This window comes from Cryphonectria parasitica, assembly GCF_011745365.1.
Source record: "Cryphonectria parasitica EP155 unplaced genomic scaffold M406scaffold_1, whole genome shotgun sequence".
Classification (NCBI taxonomy): domain Eukaryota; kingdom Fungi; phylum Ascomycota; class Sordariomycetes; order Diaporthales; family Cryphonectriaceae; genus Cryphonectria; species Cryphonectria parasitica.
This window is the reverse complement of record NW_024468909.1, coordinates 6,128,720-6,144,254: the sequence shown is the minus strand read 5'-3', so window position 1 is coordinate 6,144,254 and position 15,535 is coordinate 6,128,720. Positions and strand designations below refer to the sequence as shown.

The following is a 15,535-nucleotide window of genomic DNA, read 5'->3' as shown; positions in this document are numbered from 1 at the left end:
GAGGTACTGTCTCTGGAAGGAGAAGATGGAGGTCGTGATGCGATCGATGATGTTGCGGTGCTTTGCACACCAGCGTTCCCGGCGGGCAGAGCAAGTGGGTGGGTCCAGCCACACCACCATCGAATCACAAAGCTCCAGAGGTCAGCGCGGTACGTACCTCAACCCCTGCCAGATTCCCAGGACATCGCGACTTTAAACCTCATGACAGTCAGTATCGCTCTCACAACCTTCCTCGGGCCCCTCACTCACACGCCTTCCAACCCCAGCTGAGCGTGGTGAAACTCTGTTACTCGACAACGGCAATGCTCGCGAGGAGTGCCGTCACGAGATGCGGCGTTCTTAGAAGAGCCAGGAAACCTTTTTCCTTCACACCCAATCTTGGAGCTGCAAAATTTCAGCACGCCCGCCAATATGCGACAGCCGGCACAGCAGCGCATGCTTCGAGCACGATCAGCTCAGCTGGGATGCTGGCACCCTTCATCAGCGAGCTGGACAAATTAGCTCCGTCATTTTCCATCCACGGCTCGCAGGTGCAGATCCTCCAGACCCCGGCCGAATTCTACGATACGCTCAAGGACAAGATTCGCAAGGCAGAGAGGCGTATCTTTCTATCGACTCTGTACATTGGCAAATCAGAGCGAGAACTCATCACGACCCTGCAGGAAGCCTTGAGGAAGAACCTGGACCTGAAGCTCAGCATCCTGACTGATGCGCTGCGCGGGACCAGGGAGGCTCCTCAGCCATCCTGCGCTTCACTTCTGGCTCCCCTGGTCGAAGAATTTGGTCCCGACAGGGTCGAGATCCGCATGTACCATACCCCCAACCTGACAGGCCTGCGAAAGAAGTATATACCCAGACGGATCAACGAGGGGTGGGGTTTACAGCATATGAAGCTGTATGGCTTCGATGATGAGATCCTGCTCTCTGGCGCCAATCTCTCCACAGATTATTTCACGAACCGACAGGACCGTTATCACTTATTCTCATCCAAGGAAATCACCGACTTCTTTTGGGGGCTTCAGAGTGTTGTGTCATCCCTTAGCTTCAAAATCGAGCCCTCGAAATCTGCAGCTGGATTTGAGAAGGTCTGGCCCTCTGAGAATGCTGCGCCCTCGCCGCTTGATAGTCCCAAGGAATTTGTATCGAAAGCCACATCACGGATCGAGCGTCTGATCCTACCATCAAAAACATCACCACCACCTCAAAGAGAAGATCACGACACGAGTGTCTATCCGCTGGCTCAGATGACACAGCTTCTATCACCAGATACCTCGACAGAACTGCCAGCGCTCACCCACGTACTCAAAACTCTAGCTCTGCCTGCATTTTCCAACTCTTCCTGGACCTTTACTGCCGGCTACTTCAACCCGGCGCCCTCTCTCACCAAACTCCTGCTTACCACCGCCTCCCACCACAATGTTGTCATCACTGCCTCTCCCTTCGCCAATGGCTTCTTCAAGTCCAAAGGTGTCTCAGGAATGCTTCCTGACGCATATACTCTCCTTGCCCGAAACTTCCTACGTGACGTCCATACCCGCAAGAAAGACCTCGCCATCACTCTGAAAGAGTGGCGCAAGGGCACAGTCAACGAGCCGGGCGGCTGGACGTACCACGCAAAGGGCCTATGGATCACGCTACCCTCCGAATCCAGTCCTTCATTGAGTCTAGTGGGCAGCTCGAACTACACGAAACGTAGCTACTCGCTCGACCTCGAGGCCAACGCAATGATTCTCACACGCAATGAGGACCTCAAGAAGAGGCTAGGTGACGAGCAGCAGTGGTTGCAAGAGCATGCGACACAAGTCACCAGGGATGACTTTGCGAGGACGGAGAGGAGGGTGAGCTTGAAGGTGCGGATCGCCATGTGGATTGTTTCGCTCGTTGGCGGAGCTCTCTGAACCAAAACCACCTTACCAAGCCTACACGACAGATTGTCTTGTACGGTCTTCTGCGAGACTGGTTTCTTGATGACAAGCGTCTACGCTCGAGGATTAAAACACGCGTCTTGCCTCTATCTGTTTCATGCATTCTAGCGATTACCCGGCACTTGAATGCCTTGAACACCAGCACGAGAGCTGCGTCTGCTCACGGGCTGGGTACTGAAGGAACTGTACCCTCACCCTTCCCGGGACCTTTCCTTTATTGGCGAGAATTGAGTGCCTGGGTGCTGAAAGATCCGTCGAGGAAATACTTCTGCCTAACATCGTCGAAGTTAATTTTGAAATCCCATCCAGCCGCACGATAAGAAGGCCACGCAAAGATGCTGTTTCCCTTTCACCATGACTCCACATAGGCTACTGGACTTACACCTTCGAGGGCAGAGGGTGGCGTTTCACCATACAGCAGGTCAATCACTAGGTCACTCTGGGTGGCCCTTGACACCGAAGATCGCTGCTCACAGGGCCACCTCAAGGATCTTCCCCAATGGGTCGCAGCATCTCCGGGTTATAGAGGGGAGGGGCGAAGGGTTGTCGGACCTCAAGACTGATACACCACGACGTTGTACGATGATGTGACCCGCATGCAAATGATTGCTCAGATTGCTCAGATTGCTCAGGTGTATCACGCAGAACCCAAGGTCCGAGGATTACGCCGAGTCTTCGCCGGGTTTGGCACGAGTGGTCGAGGAGAGGAGCCACCCACTCGATCAGTCCTCTGGAGAACAAGGTTTGAGTGGGCCAAGCGCCATGCTCATCATGTTCATCAGCATTTTCAGCTTGGGCAAAATTAGTATCAAGACAAATCCGTCGGTGCCAACAGGCAAGGTTGCGAAGCATGCGTCGTGATAACGATCACAATCTAGCACAGTGGCTTTGCTGCTGGATCTTTTCCCCAAGAATGGGAATGTATTACGATCCACAGCCAAAGACAAGAGCGAACAACGAGAGCCGGGGGGGGGGGCTTTCTTTCTTTTTTTTCCTTCTTTCCCGCTTCGATTGTTGCCCTTTCAGGTCAAATACACTTGCGTGGCTTCACCGCCTGCCTATCGGCCATTTCGAATCACGAAAGGGAATATTCCTACGGCCTAGGACAGAACAAATTGTTGGGCCACTATTTTCGCAGCCAGCAGATATACATTGCCCGTCCATACGCCGTGACAAGTATCCTAGTGTTTCATTTGCGAGCTGCCAGCACCTGTCGAGCTATCGTGTTGCAGTCACCAGTGAAATTGATGTGCTACGGCCGCACGGTATTTACCGCCTGATGCAGGAGGCTGGCAACCGTTGCAAAAAGAAGAACTAAAATAATAAAATCAAAAGATATCACTTTCCGGATCCAGGGGGTCCATCCGGATAGACGACGTTCCGGCGCCTCCTGCGGGACCGGGTTCGACCGACCCAAACACGGGGCGCCATACTACTCGCAAGTGGCCCTTAATTGGTTTGTTTAGTCACGCTTCCCTCCTTTACCGTCCACTGCATTCGAACTAGGAAAGCCTGATCACCTGCTTTGTGGACCTACAAGGTCGACAGCCGTCCTAGATGAAGCCATTCTGTCAAAGCAGCATTACAATTCTGGCTTCCTCCCTTGTATCTACCTGCCGGTTGCTACACATCCGTGCTGACAAGGCCATTCAAGAACTCCACCGCATCATGGCGCCATAGTCAACCAGTCCATCTGGAAATAGTCATCTCATCTGTTCACCTAGTAGTATACACACCTACTTTACTTACCTACAGAATCCTTCAGGACGACTACTTATTTCAAACCCCGCAGAATATGCCTTGTGCAAAGTCATAGGGCGGACTCCTAGGATGCAATGGCTTGGTTCCGGTTCTTTGATCAGTTTCAGCCAATAGTCGTTTCAACCGCAGACAAAAAAGCTTCGGAAACCAAACATCCCGTCCCTGAATTTACACTACGCTGTTAGTCCTCCCGTGTGGGTGGGGTGTACCAAAGAGTCTCCATCACCAACCCCGTCTGTCCCTGAGGCGTTCATTACTTTTCTTTTTCATGTGGTCATGCTTCGGCGCTGGAAAGGTGATGATCCGTCTCTAGGACGCCAGGGCCCAGACCCCAAAGATCTACACTGAGGTTTGTTTCATAAACAAAATGACAGCCCGGTAGTAAGAGTTGTTCTGGGTTCTATGAACCTCGACATCCACCCACGATCTCTACCTACCCCCCCCCCCCCAAAAGGAGTACAAAGATTCCAAAGAGCGTATTGAGATAATATGCTTGAGGAAGAATGGGCTTGACTGGCACATCCTCTTGGTTTTCCTATCTCTACCATTCCATTCATTTCTCAAGAAGTTCCTCATGGATGAGCCGAATCGCAATCATCTGTCCTGGCTGAATATGTCTCGCCTCAAAGTCCTGAACATCACCGCCGCCGCAGCAACACTCCTTCTCTCGTCCCTCTTGGTGGCAACCGCAGCCCAAGACGCATGCACCTCGAGCAGCCAGCCGAACCCCATAGCCCAGCAGTATGCCGATTCCGTCACTGGAACCTTGAATACCACGCTCGCTATCGTCCCGATACCACTTGATACAGCAAGGAAATTGATTCCCGCACAATATGCTATTCTTGAGGATGCCTACCACGATCTGTTACCCAGCTTCCCGGCGGACATGTATCCCGTCTTGATGCAGGCGGGCTTGGACCACGACATACAGCTCGCTGCGATCAGCTATTCTTTACCAGACTTCCAAGTAAGTTATACAATACCTAGTAAATCAGGAATTGCATGGTCGGGAAGGATGAATAGCACCAACACTACATGATAAAACTACCACATCATCACTAACGGAAACCCCCACAGCGTGCAGGCTGGTCCTTTCCCTTCGTCGACCTGCTCGGCGACGGCTTCTCGTCTTTCATATGGGCACCGGCCCAGATGATCAGTGCAGACAACGAGATAGCCGTCAACGGCTCCAGAGCATACGGCACAATCGTCTTCCCCGCAACATTCGACCCGGCCTGCGACGCCTACGGGAGCAAAGCCAATGGCTCTGTCTACTTTACCGGCAACGCAACCGACAGTTCGGGCATATACGCCAGCCTCGAGTTCTCTGCCCTGGCCCAGGACACCGCCAGTCCGTACCCGACAACGTTCTTCCAGAACGTTACAAACCAGCCCATCTTCGGGAATGGCTCGCTCTGCGACAGCCAGGTCCGCCTGTTCAACTCGACGCTCAGCCAGGGACAGTTCGCGCCGGTGCCGGTGAAGGGCACCATCTTCTCGAATCTTCCACCTTTGGATGCTAGTGCTGGTGTGGGCGATGTGTTTGGCGTTTTGATTGATACCCCTTTCATAGAGTATAATGGGCTGGATTGTCCATCGCTGCAGGGCTACTCAGGGACGGGGTCTGGAGACTAATGGGTCGTGTCCCACGGTTATCTCTTTGCTTTCTCTCTCTATTGGTGTTGTCGCCTGCAGCTTTTTGATACCTTGAGATTTATTTTAGCACTCTTCTCTGCAATTTCTGGCGTTACGGATACAGCAAGGGGCAAGTGGCGAAAGTTTTCACTGAGAGCTTTCAGGTTTTCTTTGGTTCATTATGGTATATATTCCACACATGCGTGGCAAATGCTAGCTACTCAAGTAGATGTGTTCATGTCAAATGACTAGGATAAAGCCAAGGGGCTTGAAAAAAAAAATGAGACACAGAAATGAAAAAGAAGGAAGGAAAATGCAGAGTTCAGAAGGTCCTCTAATGCTTTGTTCCATACAAGAAAGCCCCCCCCCCCCCCAAACGATCGACAGTAACGTTGTCTCAGGGCACCACCCAAGCTGATGCGTCCAATTTCCGAGATGCTGTGATCTCTCGAACTCGAAACTACTTATCCAAAGCCCGCTCTGGCAATGACACCCTGCTGAAGGTCGGGTAGTAATGAATATGCCAAGTAAGCCTATAGTGCGCCACCGTCATGCAATAGAGAGAGGCCTCGAAGTCAGAAGCAATGCGTATCAGAGGACAGTCGATCACTCCGGATTTAGATCAGAGCCGAGATGGTGCTGTTCCACGAGATACAATCTCCCAAGTCCGTTGCCTCTAGCGAGGCTGTGGAATTGATCGCTGCCGCACCTAGGGCACTTGTACCACACTTGAGGCCCAGTACAAAGGCGCCAGCCACGAGATTGGCCAGATAGGGCGCGGTATGCTACATTGGTTGGTTCGGGAGGAGTCAGCAACGCAGATCTTTTGGTTGGTGTTTTCTTTTCTTCTCTTTTCCGTGACCCAGACAGAGCAGAGAGGACTTGGTTCATGGTACTTACGGTGTGGTCGAGCGGGAAATTCTCATCAGTAACAGTGGCGCCCAGGTTCTTCTCGAGCTGGGCAGCATAGTCACCGTGAGAGACAAAGTAGACGCCGGCAGACGGCCCACCCAGAACTTGAGTGGCATACCTAGTTGGCGAACAATTATCAGTCGGCGACATCCCTTCGAGCGAGCGAGACAACGGCCCCCAATAAGGATTTAACAGGGAACTCACCAAGGGTAATACTCAAAGCGATTGGGAACCCAGGTGAAAGTGCCCGTCTCCCATGGGTTGTCTGGTGTTGGAGAGCTGATGATCACCTTTGCGCCCTTGGCGAGGTACAACTTAGAAGCCATCTCGAGATATGCTGGGTATGTGTAGATGGTCTCGTTGACGCCGTCGTATTCCGAATAGCATATTTGGGCTCCTGAGCCGGGGCAGTCGGTGAGGCCGTCGTCGTCAGAAAGGCTGCCGCCGTCATTGTGACCAAGCTCGATCACAACCCACTATAACACAAAAGTCAGTGGATACGAATCTTTAAGCAGAGACCCAGTAGTCTGCGGTATTCAACTCACATCTCCTGACGAGAGCTCATCGGCTATCGCCTGGAAGCGCCCCTCTCTCCAGTAAGAACGGGCTGACCGTCCTGCTATTGCCTCGTTGTTCACAACATACTCGGACGATTCGAACGAGTACTTGAGATACTGGCCCCAACCTTCAGTACCAGTACCGCCGCCACCTGGAGCCATCGTGCTGTCTCCAGCCAGCCAGATGTTGGTCACGGCCAGTGCGCTTGGCGCAAGGCTGAGCAGGCCTGACAAGAGGGTTGGTGAATAGCGCATTCTGCTTTCTTCTTTTTGCTTTTAGCACTTTTGGGAATTGCAATAACACCACAGCAATAGTGTGAGGACTTGAAGAGAGAAACTTTGGATTGTCTCAGATAGATATTGTTCTTGGCAGTTTATGGCTCCCTGCTGAGATTTATATAATAACCCGCTCTGTGGGCTTCAATATTAATTACGCCATCACCTATTGACTCGTTTGATCTCGGTTTCCAGCCTCCGCAGCAGGCACGGTACCAAGATGTAGAGTGGGATGAAAGAAAGGGAAAGAAGAAAATTAGAGTTTCTTTGGTTGTGTGATACGTCAGAAGGGGACTCAAGATTAGGTAGTTTATGTATACAATGATGTGGATTTACCCGCAAGCCTTCAATTCTCCCACCATTCACGATGTGCACAAGATGCTTTGGCGTTGCCCTATGCCGGTACTGAGGGGAATCCGGGGAAAAGGAACATTGTCCAGATGATCTGTTTTGACTTTCCATTCTGGGCAGACCCGTGAGCACAATGCAGGCCCACCCCAGCCGGAGTATGCGTCTAAATGCCGCCAATGAAGGGTTGCAATGACGGTCTGAAACCAAATAGCAAGGGCGCAAAGCACGGAGAGTCACTCGAATCAGGACCATAATTACCTCGCCTAACCCACCTGCACAATACAGATGCATTTCAATATTCCGGAGCCCTTAGAGGTATGTCTCCGAAGCCACCAACGGCCCCTCTCCGCCTCATACGCAAACTACTACAACTCTTTTTCTTTTTACCTTAACTACCCGGCCACACTTGCTTTCCTCTTGAGTCTCTCTTTAAAATGTCTCTAGAAACCCGCGGCGGCTCTGGCGATGAAGAGTCAAAAGGCGTCAGAAGTTGATGATGTGCTTGACTGCTTGTAAAAAGCCGACGGTTGCCATACTTTCGGCCCACTGCGATGAGACCTCACTCCGAGCAGGATGAACCAGAGCTGCATGGTTTTTGAGAGCACCATTGTTGTGTAGTTGCTTGTTGAGTAATTACCACAAAGTCTAAGGCTATGCCGAATTAATTGACGTGAAACAAAAATGGTATCTAATCAACAGTAAATAAACAGAAAGGTGGTATAGGCAAGCCTCATTATAATATCTCCACAATCCTCATTCTCCCACTAAAGGACCGCATCAAGGCCCAGAGCCATATCTCGTTCTGTATAATGACAACCAAGACCAGCTGCTAGCCACACATGGCCCGCGGTGGCTGTCACGGATTTCTTTTCTTCTTCTTCTCTTTCTTCTTCACAGAGGAGAGCGTGTTCCAACATCTTACAAACACACACCTCATCTACTCCAGTTCGGCTCTGAACGCATTTGAGGCCAACAGCTCTGACCTTCGCTCCTCCGCCGCCCCAGTCGACGCCAACAGCTCTGACCTCCGCTCGTTGTCCTGCCCCGAGAAGAGCTCGGCGGTGTTGGGCACACCGTTCTGATTGTTGTGCTTGGCGGCCGCCTCGTCGTACGGCGAGATCTCGTTCGGATGGTCCGAGTAGTTGGGTGGGCCGCCACCGGCGGCGTCCAGCGGCTTTTCTGCCCTCCTGCGCCTGAGGAAGAACCAGATGCCGGCCCCGACCAGCGCCACGCCCGCGACGGCGCCGATGGCAATACCGGCGATGGCACCGCCCGAGAGGGAGGAGCTTTGGGTCACGGAGGTCGAGTCGCCCTGCGATCCCGAGGAGCCCGATCCTGTCGAGGGCGATGTGCTCGTGCAGACGGCTGAGTTCTCGAGGACATTGTTGGCCTCGTCGACGGCGACGAGGGTCTCGCTGTTGCTCTGGGAGTTGGCGGCCCAGACGGTGAACTCGCCGGCGTCCAGGTTCACCATGACGTACACGAACGTCATGAAGTGGCGGCACATCCGGAGCGGGTAGCCGTCGGTGGCGACAGAGTTGATGAGGAGGTCTGACTGGCTGTTATTCTGGAGAAACAGGCCGGTGTCGTCGTCCATGTAGACGTGAGGGACGATGAACTGGTCGTTAGTGACGGTCACAGAGGGGCCGCCCTCGATTGTGACGTCTATGTCCCCAGTAAATCTGTGTCATGGTCAGCATCTGGTCTTCCAAATTTTCAATCTTTTTTTCTTCGGTCTTTGATATTTTATCTCTTGACCAGATCGAGCAAGGTATGAACGTACGGGTTATCATCCTCTAGGTACAATGAGTCCCAGAAGTTGAGACCGGTAGACCGCATATCACCTGTACCGGCATATTCGAAAAAGCTGGTATAGTTTGTGTAATAGGCAAAGTTCTCGAAATAATCATAGTCAGACATGTCGAACATGCCTGGGCAGCCGAGATCAATGCACCCAGTGAGCTTCGTCGCAGACTCGTCGTTACTCGTCGAGTCAAAGAGGCTTGCTGATGTGCCGTTGTGGAAGAAGAGGCTGAGCTCTGAGATGTCCACCGACATCCCCCACAGGCAAGCTGTGTAGTTCAGCTTGCCGGTGTAGTTGCTCGTCGCCGATCCTGAGATCTTGTTCTGGTCGTAACCACCAAAGACGAGGCTCCCGTTCGACGTGCCAGTCGTCCCATCCTCGCCCCAGAAGAAAGAATACGTGCGCGAGGAGATCATGTCGTTGGCCTTGAGCTCGTTCAGAAACGTCGAGTTGGGCCCCAGTCCGATGACGGCCTGCGGATAATAGAACTGCTCTTGCCAGTCATTGAGCGGGACGCCAAAGGTAAAGTTGGACAGGGCAGTGTCTTCGTTCAAGTTCCAGATGTCACTGAAGATGGACGTTGAAGGAAAGGGGCTTGGGTCGGTTGCCGTGGCATCGGAGTCACCCTGCTTCTGCGTTTTGGAGGCGACTGGGTCGTAGGCGCCGCCTCTCCTTGAGATGCAAGCCGTCTGGCTTTCGGCTGAGAGCGCATCGCACAAATTAGTCGAGTCATAGAGAAGACTGTTGTTCCATCTACGTAGGCGACATGTTAGCAAAGAGGGATCACCATCTCATACAAGGGGAGGAGATGCATGTTGCAGCGCAGCAAAGAAAAGAGAGAGAGAGAGAAATGCTTACGGATAGGGCATGAAAGCAAAATCTTGTGCCGGCGTCCCCACACTGATTGCCACGCCTCTCACTTGTGCATCATTTGGTGAATTGGCGACAGTGACGTTGGAGATGACGGCAGATATGGGCGTGGGAGTACATTGTGATGAAGAGTCGGTCGTGCTCGAGGACTGTGCCACCACAGTAGTTGGGAAACATGATGCTGCGAGTATGACCACACCGCAGAAACGCGCAATCGAAGTATCCATCTTTTTCTTCTTCTTCCTTTCTTTCCCTTTTGGTTTTTCCCCTATTTATTTTTCCTTTTTCTTATTCTGCAAGATCAAAATGACCCAGAAAAGAGCCAGCACACGCAAAAGCCCCAATAGCACAGAGAGATGTGCTTCAAAGGTCGTGAAGATCACCCCGGCGGGGAAGGGGGGAAAACAAAGGAAGCACGCGAGCTGGGCCAGAAAACGAATGTCAAGATGGAGAAAACCGGCAAGAGACTCTATGGAACTGCGTGACCCTCTGACGCAAGTCTCACCTCTTATTTTTTTTTCCTTTTTCTTTTTTTCCTTCTATCTCTCTCGAAGGATTTGGGACCCGCTTCTTAGAAGGTGAATGCCCGCAGCGTCAAAAGTGCGCCTGGCCTATTCCCTCCTGCTCCTCTCTCCCTCTAAAAGTGTCTGCCTGTCAGATTGTTAACAAGGATCGACACCAGACACTGCCCCACATGGTGATTAAGTGTCTCCCCAGGTATAATGTAGATACCGGCAGTTCTATGGCACAGGTCCCAACAGACAGAGCGGAATTCCTTTTGAAAAAGTCCTGTCTGATACATATATAAAAACGGGCGGTTACGAAGACACTTTACGAGGTCTCATGTGTAGACTTGCTGCATCACCACGAGTTTCAGTGGAAAACTCGCAGAGCGAGACCAGGGGGTTTTCAGCCGCTGGGTAGTATGGTAGGGTGCCAGAGGATCCAGATCCTGACTTGTGCTTGCAGAGTTGCCTCTCCGGCTCCTCGGGAAAGGGGGTCGGGGGGTGTGTGCGTCTTGGGACCAGATGTGATCCCCACCAACTTGTGGCGTTTATGGGTACGTAGTACAGGCATAGTAGTGGTGCCTTTTCAAGAAAGATCGATTGCCGCCAGTACCGGTACAGCAAGTTTGGAAGGCTACCTCTGAGAAGAAGGTAGGTCACTACTATCATGAATGGGCGGTAATTAAAGGGGTTGCCCGATGATGAACCACATTACTGCACTGTGCATTGGAGCATCGAACTTCAGCCGCATGGCGTGGAGCTTCCCCCCTCCAGGGCCAGGGCAAACTGTGCGGACAAGCGGTGCGCGAGTAGTGGAGCAAGTGTGCTCCGATACTGTGTGCGTGTGTGTTTGCTGTGGATTGTTGAGAGGAGTCGCGCCTGGAGAAGCGAGGGAGGTGGGAAGACATATCTTCTGGTGCTGAGCCTTAAGCCCCTCCCGTACATGTCGTTGAGGGTGTGAAGTGCATAATGAATAAGGATGTTACGACCTGGTCCATTATTTCCGGAGATCCGAGTGCAGACGTTGTCCTACTGCTGTACAGCAATACCTCTTATCAAGGGCTTCCTCCCATTGTCCTTTTGGCCCCCTGCTGACCGAAAATCAAGTCCTTCTCTGCTTCTCTCTCTCTGTATCCTGCCAGGTTTCTACCCGGGGGTGGGACCATATAAGGGTGTAGGGCACTTGCAAGCCTCGCCGGCCAGACTCCAATAAAGAAGATAGGCTTGGCCTTATGCATAGATCGCAAAATACCCTCTTCTTCATATTTTCTTATGGCGCTTCAACTGATACTAGAAAGCTGTGGGGGCGCTTGTTGGTACAGATCCACCTTGAGCGTCGTGGCGACACTGTGCTTTTTTTCTGTTTTTACTATAAATCACTTATAGGTTCAAGCACGGGTAACACTATAAGCCAAATTGCCAGAAGCTTAGGAACCGAGAAAATAGACGAGTATTCTGGTCTCTGTTCTATTCCCAGGTGATGTTATTACATTTCCACGCGCCTGGACGTTATTTCTGACTCTCTGTATCTGTAACTCGATCCCCTCAGATGAAAAGCTGCAGCCTGCGCGCACGGTAGATAGACCGGGCTATAATTGTTACACTAACGCAATGCTTCTAAGCGATAGCCGGTTGTGGAGCTTTTACCAGAAGAAGAAGAAGAAGAAAAAAGGAGTGGCCAGCACACACAATATGCCAACCTGCTTGGACGCCTTATTTATTAATTCGTGCTTCACGACCTCAACAACCGTTCTTCCTCCCTAGTCATGTTTCTTATCACCTAGCGAGAGTGTTTGGTTACCTCTTTTGCCTCCCCTCGGTGTGAGACGACTGAGGCGAGCAAAAAGTATTGTTGCGCAATCCTGGGAAAGCTGCAGTAAGAAACTAGTTAAGCGCTCTTGTGAGCCCAAAATAAGACCAGCAGCGGCCCAAGTTGACATTTGATTCGTCCCAGGGAATTGGATCTCCGCAGCATGCAGCATGGCTACGTAGGATTACGGTAATACCACACGACACACCACACCTGCATTTTTCGACCCCTGCCCCACGAAGGACGCAAAGATGGGTACCTTCAGCTCCTTCGCGCAAGGGTTGAGTCCTTTTTTATTTTTTTTATTTGCTGCCGTTCAGGATACCCCATGCGTCGTTCGAGACAAAGACAAAATCCTTTGAACACCGATCTACAGTACACCGTAAGACGACCTGCGCTGCCCCCCCCCCCCCTTTTATGGCCGTTCAGACGCGCTGCAGGACAGAAGTCCCTCCCCACACTGCCCCTTGTGGCTTTACAACTTGTCAAGTTGACAGGCTTGTCTCTGCACCCTTTTGTCACGTGCCTGGTCAGCCCAGTCAGTCAGTCAGTCAGTCAGTCCACTTCTTCCCACATGGACAGAATCCTGGCCAGAGCGTTGTTGGCCTTCCAGACTCGCTCTTGACGGTCTTCCTCCTCTGCCCGGCAACGGACTAAGGCCGGTCATGTCCTTTACCACATCTTCTTTCCTGGGGAAGACGAGCTGGACAGGCTCGGGCATCCCTGGATCCTCCTCGCATACAATGTTCTCGCGTCTCTTGTTTACGAACCGGCGCTTCACCTATTCGGCCGTGTTCATCTTTGCCTCCATCCTGATTGTTCTGACATTGCGAAGCCTACGGATTGGCTACACTCCTGCCGAGTGGTCCCTCCCCGGACTGACTAGCGATGTCACTGCCGCCCCACCGCTGGCGAGCCCCTCGCCATCATCATCATCATCATCATCATCATCATCATCATCACCACAGATCTCGCTGGCAGCACTCTCAGATGACTATGGGCACGTGAACGAGCAGTCGTCGGTGTGTGAGCTGCGCCTCGGGGTGCCGTACCTTGAAGAGCTCCGGCGCACCAGGGCAACCTACTGCTCTGCCGAGTCGCAGTCGCAGCTGACCTGTTTTCACGTCAAGACGGCAAAGGACCGGACCGACTCTTTCTGCATTGGGCAGGGTGCCCGTTTCGACCAGGCCAGCAAGAAATTCAAGCTGGACTGTGAGACGATCGAACCATGGGGGGTGGAGACGAACGAGTCGTCGGTCTCGCTGCACAGCTTCAGCAGATATTGGTACGAGACAGGGCCGCGAGTGGTCATGGACAAGGCAATCGATCTGCGTGTCAACAAGGATGTGGACCTTTCACCACAGGGTGATAACAACAAGCCGGAAAAGTTCACAGTCCTGATCAAGCGGGAGGGCGAGCTGAACCCGTGGCATTGTCTGCTTGAGATCCTGTCCCTCAGCCTGAGCATGGACGTTCTCCAGATGTCACCACGTGATGGGGAACAAGGACCCGCCTTCTTCACGCCTCTGGACGCGGAAAACACGCAGGTGGTGATCCTGGACGAGAGGAAGGATGGCCCGTACTTTGACCTCTGGCAGTTGTTTGCCAAGAAGCCCATCGTCCGAATCAACGAGCTTCCAGCAGACGACGACGCACTAGCCGGCAATGTGATCATCCCTCTACCGGGTGCCAGCAATCCACTCTGGCAGGGTGACTGGGACCCAAACCCATGCGCCCACTCTGACCTCCTCCGAACCTTTTCCTGGAGGGTGCTTCATCACTACGACATCCCGGACACCCTCGACGGGGAAGACAAGGTGGTTGTCACCTTCATCGACCGACGAGAACAGCGCAGGCTCGTCGACATGGACCGCCACCTGGCCGCGCTGCGGAACCGGTACAAGCACGCCGTCATCAATGTAGTCGATCTCGCCGCCTTGCCTTTCCCAGAACAGATCCGACTGGTGCGCAACTCGGACGTCCTCGCCGGCGTGCACGGGGCCGGGCTCACGCACGGCCTGTGGATGAAGGAACACTCGGCCATGGTCGAGATCCTGCCCGAGGTCCTGAACCACAAGGGCTTCCGGAACTTTGCCGGGGCGCTGGGACATGACTATTTCAGCACACACGGCACCAAGCCCCCTGCGGTCTCGGGCAGCTGGCAGCATGATGATGTTGCTATCGAGGAGGAGCGGTTCCTCGAGGTCATGGACCTTGCGATCAAGAGCATGTACAACAAGGGTCGGAATAACTATGATGTGGATAAATGAGACTGGTAGACTTTCTTCACTGAGGCGTTTTGGGAGTCTGGTAGAAATAGATACCAATTTGACGCAGTTACTGCTATGACAGTTACATGTACTTCATTACTACCACATCTGCTGTTCAGGAATCCATTGTGCCTCCATGTTGTGATGTTGAGCGGGGGCTTGTGTGATACCAATAGACACTTTTCCCAACACTTCATTTCAATATACAAAGTTAGTTCCTCCAGGGGCATCGTCGACAACTTGTGTGGAAATGTTTTGTTCAAAATCAATCCATCAATACACATCTCTGGAAAGGGTGTGGCTCGATTTATCTCCTCACCTGCACTATTTTCCTGGGTCCAAACCTCAAACTCGCCCGATTATCCGAGTGAGATATCATTGTTCTGGACGGAGAGCTTGTTGATCACTCCAGACACATGCATCAACAAGTATCTGCCTAGTGCAAATGCACTGCAATAAATCTACTCTCCTCAATTATATCATATTTACGATACATGAATGCTATGGAAATATACGCCAGGTCATTATGGCCATCTCGTTTGTCCCAAATACATACACAGCAAGTCTCCAAGCTTTCTATCAAAGCCTAATTACCCACTCAATTCTACTTGCGAGGTTCGTTTCTTTCATGATGCGTGAGCCTTTTCCATCGCTTTCTCAGTGTCACAGTGTCACTTGGTCACAATCGGTTCCCGAAACAGGCAATTCAATATCTCACAGCGAACGCCTTCTTCTTCAGACATTCTTGGATCGCTGCTTGCTACGGTTCAACGAAAAAAGTTACAGGCCGGGCAACTGAAGACATTGGGCATATCCTCGATTACCTACATCTCTTGGCCCTCTAGGAACCTCCTATGA

General features: G+C 52.1%; 5 protein-coding genes across 5 annotated transcripts; 3 read left to right on the top strand and 2 right to left on the bottom strand.

Annotated features, from left to right (window-relative positions):
- Positions 1-464: 464 nt before the first annotated feature.
- On the top strand, positions 465-1,898 carry M406DRAFT_326474 (uncharacterized protein; the record flags this gene model as incomplete). The annotated part of the gene is made up of 1 exon (XM_040920089.1): positions 465-1,898. One exon carries the CDS (start codon positions 465-467, stop codon positions 1,896-1,898), a length of 1,434 nt encoding a protein of 477 aa, XP_040782032.1.
- A 2,220-nt stretch (positions 1,899-4,118) lies between these two features.
- Positions 4,119-5,592, top strand: M406DRAFT_320628 (uncharacterized protein). The gene is made up of 2 exons (XM_040919414.1): positions 4,119-4,653; positions 4,764-5,592. Exons 1-2 carry the CDS (start codon positions 4,300-4,302, stop codon positions 5,319-5,321), a joined length of 912 nt encoding a protein of 303 aa, XP_040782031.1. The 5' UTR covers positions 4,119-4,299; the 3' UTR covers positions 5,322-5,592.
- Positions 5,593-5,938: 346 nt separating this feature from the next.
- On the bottom strand, positions 5,939-7,045 carry M406DRAFT_33426 (family 12 carbohydrate esterase; the record flags this gene model as incomplete). Its single annotated transcript, XM_040920918.1, has 4 exons — positions 5,939-6,106; positions 6,222-6,351; positions 6,450-6,709; positions 6,779-7,045. 4 exons carry the CDS (start codon positions 7,043-7,045, stop codon positions 5,939-5,941), a joined length of 825 nt encoding a protein of 274 aa, XP_040782030.1.
- Positions 7,046-8,354: 1,309 nt separating this feature from the next.
- On the bottom strand, positions 8,355-10,318 carry M406DRAFT_349534 (uncharacterized protein; the record flags this gene model as incomplete). Its single annotated transcript, XM_040922475.1, has 3 exons — positions 8,355-9,099; positions 9,201-9,962; positions 10,080-10,318. The coding sequence occupies 3 exons, from the start codon at positions 10,316-10,318 to the stop codon at positions 8,355-8,357; spliced, it is 1,746 nt and encodes a 581-aa protein (XP_040782029.1).
- Positions 10,319-12,661: 2,343 nt separating this feature from the next.
- M406DRAFT_101098 (family 61 glycosyltransferase) lies at positions 12,662-14,755 on the top strand. Its single transcript, XM_040914943.1, has 2 exons — positions 12,662-12,789; positions 13,243-14,755. Exon 2 carries the CDS (start codon positions 13,718-13,720, stop codon positions 14,675-14,677), a length of 960 nt encoding a protein of 319 aa, XP_040782410.1. The 5' UTR covers positions 12,662-12,789; positions 13,243-13,717; the 3' UTR covers positions 14,678-14,755.
- Positions 14,756-15,535: the final 780 nt, after the last annotated feature.

Excerpts from the sequence above, each read along its gene's own strand:
- M406DRAFT_320628 (XM_040919414.1), top strand. The coding sequence starts at position 4,300 with ATGTCTCGCCTCAAAGTCCTGAACATCACCGCCGCCGCAGCAACACTC. Across the intron at positions 4,654-4,763 it reads ATTCTTTACCAGACTTCCAA|CGTGCAGGCTGGTCCTTTCC; the intron begins GTAAGTTATACA and ends AAACCCCCACAG.
- M406DRAFT_101098 (XM_040914943.1), top strand. The coding sequence starts at position 13,718 with ATGGACAAGGCAATCGATCTGCGTGTCAACAAGGATGTGGACCTTTCA.